The sequence below is a fragment of the Gymnoscopelus microlampas genome (genome assembly GCF_963454915.1).
Source record: "Gymnoscopelus microlampas genome assembly, chromosome: 1".
Lineage (NCBI taxonomy): Eukaryota > Metazoa > Chordata > Actinopteri > Myctophiformes > Myctophidae > Gymnoscopelus > Gymnoscopelus microlampas.
The window spans coordinates 19,672,832-19,682,554 of NC_139962.1; the positions used below are offsets into that span (position 1 = coordinate 19,672,832).

At 41.8% G+C, this 9,723-nt stretch overlaps 1 protein-coding gene across 1 annotated transcript; it reads left to right on the forward strand.

The window, feature by feature from the left end:
- Positions 1 to 312: 312 nt before the first annotated feature.
- grk1a (G protein-coupled receptor kinase 1 a) lies at positions 313 to 9,327 on the forward strand (the record flags this gene model as incomplete). Its single annotated transcript, XM_084060373.1, has 7 exons — positions 313 to 1,008; positions 2,456 to 2,583; positions 3,066 to 3,223; positions 3,545 to 3,628; positions 5,018 to 5,142; positions 8,464 to 8,665; positions 9,035 to 9,327. 7 exons carry the CDS (start codon positions 313 to 315, stop codon positions 9,325 to 9,327), a joined length of 1,686 nt encoding a protein of 561 aa, XP_083916499.1.
- Positions 9,328 to 9,723: the final 396 nt, after the last annotated feature.

Below are 9,723 nucleotides of genomic sequence, written 5' to 3' on the forward strand. Positions count from 1 at the left end.
TGTCATAGTCTGCGACGGGGTAAAGGCTGGGTACTCACTATCCCATTCGTTCTGTAGGTGGAATTGTTATGGACAGACAGACAAACAGACAAATGGGTGCAGACAATATTATACACTCCTGAATCACAGGAAGAAATCTGAAAAAAGAGGACAATATCTCTGTCACTTCCTTTCAGGATTTCAGTCGACCTTCTGCTTGTCTGCTACCTTCTTCCTTTCTCCTGAACAAACATCTTCTGACTTCATTCATCTAGGAGCACCTCTCTTTGGTAATTTCTATACCTGACGCCCACCTGACACCTTCCTGTCATCATGGATATGGGTGCAACGTTAGTGGCCAACTCTGCCTACATCTCGGCCCGCGGGAGCTACGACGGCCCCGCCAACCCGGCAGCCAACCGTGACAAGAAATACCACTCGCGCCTCAAACTGCCACACATTACAGTGTGTGAGAGCTTGATGGAGACCTTAGACCTCAGTTTCCAGTTTGTGTGTGTGGAGCAGCCCATTGGCAATCGCCTCTTCCAAGAGTTTCTGGAAGCAAACAACGAATACAAGGGTCCCTGCCGCCTTTGGAAGGATATCGATGTATATAACAATGCAGAAGACGAGGACCGCGTGCAGAAGGCTAGCAACATCTTGTCCCGCTACATGGAGCCTGATGCCAAATACTTCTGCCCATTCCTGCCGGAGAATTGCATTACTAAACTCAAGGAGAAGCACCAGGAGGCCGGCGATGCCCTAATGAATGAGACCCTGGACTGTGTGATGGACTTCCTCAAGGAAGTGCCCTACAATTTCTTCCTAGAGAGCATGTACCTGAAGAGGTTTCTGCAGTGGAAATGGCTGGAGATGCAGCCCATGGATGAGCACTGGTTCTCGGACTTCCGTGTGTTGGGAAAAGGTGGTTTTGGGGAGGTGTCAGCGTGTATGATGAAGGGCACAGGGAAACTATATGCCAGCAAGAAGCTCAACAAGAAAAGGCTGAAGAAAAGAAAAGGCTATCCGGTAAGCACAGCACTGGTCCTCACTTTCAAGTAAATGGTGTTGATGGCGTTGAATTCACTTCTGGAAGTAAAAAAAGAGAGGGTTTATTTAAAATCACTTTAGCCATATATACTTTGCTGTACGGCAAATAAGCTCACAACACATTGCACATTTTTCACTTAAAATAAAGTGAAAAATGTAAACGATTTTGAATATTTGCCCAAAATAGGGCCACCAAGGTTATTTTGGTTAAAAAAATGAGATCTTTATGTAGAAATATTTTGCCAGAAAGTCCTGTACAAAAGCAATAGCTACGATCAGATCACATGGCATGATTGGAACGTGGACTGCCATAGACACCATGCTATAAGTAGGCCTACACTAAAAGCACCATTCATAGTTATTACACAATAATTACATCACAATGTGTTGTTCTGACATTGACAGCAAAGAATACATTTGATGTATATTTAAAATTAAGATATCAATTTCTGGAAAACATGGTGGTTTTATTCATCTCCCACATGTGAGGTTTATGTGAGAGCTAATAGGTTACTATGGTGCCACATGCATATATATTCCTGCTTTTCCATCGTTTTATGGTGCTTTTATATTACGGACATGTAGTAGTGTTTCTGCACACAATCTATATGGATGCTCCTTTTGTCCATCATATCTACATTATTTGTGTGTAACAATATCCATCTTTGGCTTATGTGATAAGCCAAGCCTGGTATTAATAGGATTATTGAGCTCCTTATGAATGTCTGTGTTTATAAATGGAACAGCTAGGGCTAAGTCTTAATTTAACTCGGGTAGTGTACAAATATGGCTCTACAGTACATCTGTGTGTTAGCATTAGCTGTTATATTCGTTTAATCTATGACAAATTGTGAAACACATTCGGTGACCATGAATGCAGAATCATTATTTGCTGTAATGATTTAAGGCGGGGGTGCAAATAATAGTGTTTAAGCAACAACAACACCCATTGTGAATGTCTGTGATTGGCTAGTTCCGGTCCATAGCCTGGGGGGACGCTTATCCCATAGCCTTCCTGGAGGGATGATTGCTCTGTGATTAAAAACATTACTTAGTTGACAGGTTTGAAAAAGGACAGACAGACAGGCTTTTTGTGTTATCCTTTTAACATTTATTGTAAACCGTACCTCTGTACAATCTGCAAACTGTTAATAAAGTATTCAATCAATCAACACACACACACACACACACACACACACACACACACACACACACACACACACACACACACACACACACACACACACGTGCGCGCACACACACACACACACACACACACACACACACACACACACACACACACACACACACACACACACACACACACACACACACACACACACACACACACACACACACACACACACACACACACACACAAAATACTGACGTATGTATGACAACAATCTAATTTTCTGTGTTTTAGGGCGCAATGGTGGAGAAAAGGATCCTGGCTCGTGTCCATAGCAGGTTCATTGTCTCACTGGCTTACGCTTTTCAGACGAAGACGGAACTCTGTCTCATCATGACCATTATGAACGGAGGAGACCTGAGGTCAGATGACACACACGCACACACCCCCACACCAAAATGCAGTCACTCACTGTTCTCTCATTCATTGTACTCACTCACTCACGGTAATCAGAAGGTCACCGGGTTGGATGACTATTAGACTGTAGGGTACTGCGTTGCTGCTCACTAGAGAGCCTGGCTCTTTAGCTGACTAGTAACGGTGCCTTGTAAGTCCAAGATTCAGGGTTTGCCTTCCCGGCCGAATTGACGCTACATCTGCATCTGCACAGCCATCAGCTGGATTAAGCTGAAACCGAATTTCCCCTGGGGGAATAACAAAGGTCCCCTCACTCAGTTACACAGTGACATTTGTTTCTATATCGATCCAATATTTTTTTATTTCCCCATGGGGATTCACAAAGGTCCTCTCACTCACTTACACAGTGACATTTGTTTCTACATCCATCCAATATTTGTATTTTGAAGATGATCAGTTAACCCATGTTCATCTCCAATCTGACTAGGTATCACATCTATAATGTGGATGAGAACAACCCTGGGTTTGATGAGACGCGGGCCTGTTACTATACTGCCCAGATCATCCAGGGAATGGAACACCTCCACCAGAAGAGAATCATCTACAGAGACCTTAAACCAGAGAATGTTCTGCTGGATAATGAGGGTCAGCCCACATACGCTGCATTCACATTCACACTCACTCACTCAATCTCTCACTCTCTCGCTCTTGCACTTTCGCATACGCTCACTCTGTCATACATATACACATATACATTCACACAGACATGCAATTATTAATTGTATAATAAAAGTGTGCACTCAAATGCATCTCCCCTTCACACACTTTTATCAACTCTCTCTTCTAACACAAGGGCATCTTTGAGTTATCATTGGACTACTGGAGGCTAATGAGTCAAAGACGTATAGGCTCGACGTGTGCGTTAGTGAAGTGTAATTGACATTGTGCTCGTGTTTGTTCTCGCAGGTCACGTTCGTATCTCTGACCTTGGTCTGGCTGTAGAGCTGGCTGACGACCAACACAAAATCAAGGGCTATGCTGGTACTCCAGGTACGGTGCTCTAATGAACTAAACCAACCTACAAATCACCGGCTCGGAGGGTGACTGGTAACTCCACCAGTTAGTGCACTAAGTGGTACTCAAAGTGGGGGGGGGTCCTTGAGGTGGTTCCAGGGGGTCCCCAACTTTTCCTCTCTCTCTCTCTGCCCTCTCAAATCACCTGCTCTCACCTGAGCACTGAAAGCACTGAAACAGAATCCACAAATGAGAAAAGTTTTGGGTGATGTGTGTATAGTAACTTTCCTGTTCATGGGTTACATTTTCGATTCTAGGGGAAAGAAAATAATCATCATCATATAATGATATATATATCCATAAGCATCTCTTCTGTGTTTTCTATTCAAACTTTATATAGTGTATTGGCAATGTATGTGTGAGTGAGTTGATTACATGAACAATTGTATGCACAAGTGCAAATGACTCACTGACTGACTCTACATGTTGCAGATAAAAAGAAAACTTTTTTAAGGAAAGTTTATTCAAAGAGTAGAGACATGTATTCATGACATTGAGTAACGCCCGGGATTTGAACCTATAGGTCTCCCGCGTGGAAAGCCAAAATCTTAACCGCAAAGCCAAAGGGATGTCCCTATTGTTTGGAGGAGATATTAGAGGTTCAGGCCATCAGGCTGAGGTAGTGAACCACTCTGTTACAATTGCATTCAAGTTACAAAAATAAAACAACCCTCTTCCACCCTCCCCAACCACCCACCATCCTTCCCCACAAGGCTGGAATATACAAACACAACTACAATACATATACATATACCACGTATAACATTTAATAAATTGGGTACATAATCTTAGAGACAAAAAACGCAAAATTATGTTCAGGAAAATTATTAATAAATCGAAATTCGAGGAAATTAGAAAAGAGAGAGAGAGAGAGACAGAGAGAGAGAGAGAAAAAGCAGCACCCTGCAGTCACAATTATAGCAATCAGGAGCTTTATCCGCTCATTCCATGACCTTCACACTATTCCTTTTGTTACATTAAACATCTTGCACCAAATAGATCTTCACCACCAAAGCGCTCTAGCACTATGTGTCCTCAGTAGGCTGATAAAGAAAACAATTTCAAATAGACCAAACTCAAGCCAAAAAAAGATTCAACAGCTCTGCAAAGCCAGTCTATTGGCAACAGTTACAGAGTAGCTGCAAAGGGTCTCCTTTAATGACACCATACATAGGCTACTGTAGATGACAACAGTCTTTAGTCGTCGGGATTCTAGCTTTGATTGAGCTGTGTTTGGACTTATGTATAAATGCATGTAAAAATCTTTAGACCATGTTTATCTAAGGTCAGAATTGTATTGTTAGAGCAGAGTCCTTTTTGTATTACCGAGACACAGGAAGGTAATGACCTTGGTTTCACACCCAGGTTTCATGGCACCAGAGTTGTTGAAAGGGGAGGAATATGACTGGTCTGTGGACTACTTTACACTGGGGGTCACTCTGTATGAGTTCATGGCTGCCAAAGGGCCTTTCAGGAGTCGAGGAGAGAAGGTATGCTAAAGAAACTTCCTTTACTCTTTCCCCTTCTCTCTTCTTTACTTGTTTTGTTGTCTCCTTTGATCGTGCTTTTACTCTGGTGACGTTATATCTGTGTCATACGCTATGTCTGTAAGTTGCAATATTATTCTTAATATTACTCAGAATTGTATTACCTATTGTGTTTTATTGTGTAAACACATTTCAATCTCTTCTTAAGATGTCTCCAGTATTTGAACGCCACATTGGCTTCCACAATTTCATAGCTCAACCATGCCTACCTGTGGCATGATGCTGATATTGCTACCATCATGCAGGTCTAAACAGATAGCAGCTCATGCTTTACTGCACCTTAAAATACTTCTTTGAGAGTATTATTTTTGAATAAAAAATGTCAGGACATAGACAGGACAGTGACGATTGCGGCTGAATCTGGACACAGGCCAAAGTCCAGCGACAGTCCAAAGAGATGCAATACACACCTGTAGTAGTGAGGTGCTGGCCAACGACAGAAAGCAGTACAAATATATAGGCGTCACCACACATTCATAGCTTTAGATCAACATTATTTGAGGAGGACAACAACACGTTTTGGCTTTGCTGCCTTCTTCAGGGTTGGTGTCAGAAATGTTTGAGACATTTAAATATACACATGTCTAAAGGATCACAAATCACAGGTAAGGTGAAGCAACCAATTACAGGCAGGGTTAAAACAGGTACCGTTTTTTATTTTATTCTAAAAACTTTCTCCACCAATTAATTCCTCGCCACATACATTTGTGTGTTGTCACTGCTGTTGTGTCCTACTGACTCAAGTTTAGTTTTAGGACAATTATCAAAGTGTAAGTGGGAAAATAACAAATATACAGTCTAAAATGTTCCCATACTTTCATGTAAAAAAAAAAACCCAACTGAAACCACACATCAGAAATCAGGTTAATACAATATACACAGTTGTGTGTGTCCTACCACTGAACCTGTTTTTGACTTCCCAATATAATTGGTCACTGATTGGTGATCCTATTCTCAAACATTTCTAATCTCGACCCTGAAGAAGGCAGCTTTGCTGGTGAAGGTGGGTTTTTGTTACATAGACTATGGTAAGGCAGCTAACTGTCTGGGCCACAAGATTGCCATGGGGTGAAAAACGTATATTATTGCTAGCATTATGCCATATTTACACATAAATGTAACAATATCCATCATAAAGCAGTTGATGTTGTGATATACTATAACATGAATATCAGTGGAGATGAATGAATGAATGACCTGAATCTAAACAGAGTCTGATAAAGGTGCAGTGCTGATAAATAATGCAGGGCTTGTCAGCAGAGCTGTGCAGGTGAAACTCAACCTGTAAGGTCCTGGACCTGCTGTCTCTCCATGGCTACTTCCAAAACAACACCAAAACATCATGCAAGACTGGAAAGAAAAATCTCTATTTTCTTTTCAAAAGGACTGAGGGAGTAGTTAAATGAATACATTTTTTAGATTGTGTTAGATCTCTTAACCACTTTAACTTTGGTTTCCATGTACCTATTTTGGTCATTAAGTGGTCATTAACCACTTAAACCCCAGCATCTGTATTCTGGGGAAAACTTTCGTATAAAATCTAAATCTACAACCTCATAATGCTTTGTGAGCTTATCGATCGGCTATTTTCAGAGAAGATATTTAATGTAAAGCAAAAACAGAAAAGGCACTACTTTAGATCCCTGTGGGACTCTGGTAAACCAAGTATAGGGTTTAAGTGGTGAAAATAAGGCTCAAGTGGTTCATTACTGGGGTTTTGGTGTGATTGATTGTTTAATGTTCTTTATTTAGTAAGACATGAGAAACAGTACATGGAAGTACAATTCACAATACAAGGTCTACTAAACTGGATAAGGGCATAGTGCAGTTTTGAAAGTGAGTAGGGTTTTACACTCCTAAACTCCTTTTGGTAGGACATTCCACGTTGTTGCATAGATGAGAACGAGTTTGTTCCCTTTGTTGAGCCAAATCTGGGTTTAACATCCGTGGAGCTGTCTCTGATGTTGTGATTGTGGACTTGTTAGAGTGTCATGAAACACTAAACTGTATCGTTAGAATAGTTTATGAAGGTATGAATTAATGTCTATGTAGCAGGGCCATGTAAAGCAATGACTACGCCACCCACACAGAGGAGTGAGGGATCCTTTAAACACATTAACCATATACTGTATATATATAGATATATAGGACTGAACAAGGTAAGGTTCCCCAGGAAGGTACGGGTTCAGAATTAACAGAACCAGAGGCTGATGTATCAAATGTGTCAAGTTTATTCAACAGTTGGTATAAAAATAGTCAGGTTAAAATACAGAAAAGAAAGCAGTTAGTATGAGAGTTCTGCAAAAGGGACTAAACTCAAGAGGCAAAGGGGCAATAAGGGTAAGGGCTTCGGGGCCTCTAAACTAAATATACAGAAATTAAACAAATCAAATCCAAATAATGCAAAACCAAAAGAAAATAACGTAAATAAGTAACCAAAAGCAAATCAGCAAATAAGCAAATCAAAACAAACTTCAAATAAGCAAAACCAAAATCAAAATCATGCAATGCTACTTAATGGCCCAGTATAGCTCTGTCCCCAGTCAACCCTATTGCACTCAGTCTAAATAGTATATATATATATATATATATATAGGGGAAAACAGTGATGTTAGTTCAGCTCCTACAAAAATCAAATAATAAAGCATTAGACCAACCCTCCAACAATTCATCAGGCTCCTATAGCAAGATGACAAAATACAGAAAAATAACAAACATACCCAAATAGTCAATATATGCTCATGGCTCCAATTGATAAAGGCCTGCACAGCCACAGGGTACTGCTGCTCAAAGGACCTGGAGGCTTCTGGAAGTACAGATATATATTAGTATAGTTAACAACAGGCCTAATATTGTCAGCCTATCTAAACTCTTATATATATATACTATTGTTACAATGAGTTATAAAAACCTTGTCATTTGTTTCAGATTGTCTTACCGAGAATTAGTCTGTACCCCTCATGCCTCCAGGTCTCTCTCACAAACACTCAAACCAGGCTTCTGGCTAGACAGGAGGCCACAAACCTGGCCACCCCTCTTTATGCACTTTCCTTAAAGGGCCAGTGCTACATCTATAAAACAAAGAAGAGAATGTGTCCACTCCAGTTCCATATGTTTATTTGATAATATATAAAGTGCATATGGAGTTGCTGTTATTATTATAGTTTATTATGTTGGAGCGTGTAACACATTTTTCCTTTGCTTTAGAATTGTGCACTTGGTGTGTTTCAATGGAAGAGTTAAGTTCTACTATGTTCTACCCAGTTGGAACCCAAGGAGCTGAAGAATCGCGTCCTGAATGATCCAATAACTTACCCAGAGAAGTTCAGTGAGAATGCCAAATCAATCTGTGAGGCCCTGCTGTGCAAGGATGTGACCAACAGATTGGGCTTCAAGAATGGTTCCTGTGATGAAATCAGGGCTCATATTTTCTTCAGTCAAATCAACTGGAGGAAGCTGGATGCAGGTGTGTGTGTGTACAGTGTGTGTGTTTGTGTGTGTGTGTGTGTGTGTGTGTGTGTGTGTGTGTGTGTGTGTGTGTGTGTGTGTGTGCGCGTGCGCGTGCGTGCGTGCGTGCGTGCGTGCGTGCGTGCGTGCGTGTGTGCGCGCGCGTGGATGGCTGGATAATTTGGTATGTGTGAGAAACCGTTCACATGCAAAATTAGTGTCTGTGAGAAATACTGGAATTAAGAATGACTGAGTGTATATCATGTTGTAGACATTAGACAATCATAATGTCTATCTAACATGATGCTACAGGCCATTTCAGTTATTCATTGTTTTGTCTGCATGTCTATAACTCTTCACATTACTACCTTACTGTGTTTCCTCTTAGGTTTGCTGTCCCCCCCATTTGTGCCGGACTCCAAGCGTGTTTACGCTAAGAGCTTGGATGATGTGGGAGCCTTCTCCACAGTCAGAGGAGTGCAGCTAGATGACCCTGACAAGGCCTTCTTTGATGAATTTGCCATAGGGAACATCCCCATTCCCTGGCAGGAGGAGATGATAGAGACAGGGATCTATGGTGAGCTCAACCTGTGGGGCCCCAGTGGAGGTTTGCCAAACGACCTGCGTAGAGAATCCATCCTGGAAGAGCCTCCCAAGTCTTCCACCTGCAGTGTGTCATAAAAAGCTCTTACCGCGGGGTGTCCATAATAATAATAGGCGTAGAACACTCACCCACCACCGCAGAGGACCAGGTCCCGCTCCAGCTTGGTCTGGCACTCCAACGAACACAATCGGCAGTGTTCGCGGGTGGGAAACCAGCAGGGAATTGTGTCTTTATCGCTGCACTAGCAACTCCTACTGATTGATTCAGTGGGGAGGGGAACTGGGGAAGATAGCGTGAACCTCTGTTCACATTTTACTGTATGCTCTCATGGTGAAACTCCTCAATATGACGTTGAAAGAAGTGGCTGGCGACTTCATGTGTTTTGGAAGAGGTTGTCTACACCTCCCCAGGGCAGCGGAGGAGGTTGGCAGTGACAGGGACTGCAGTACACTTGGGGAATAATTTGTAACATC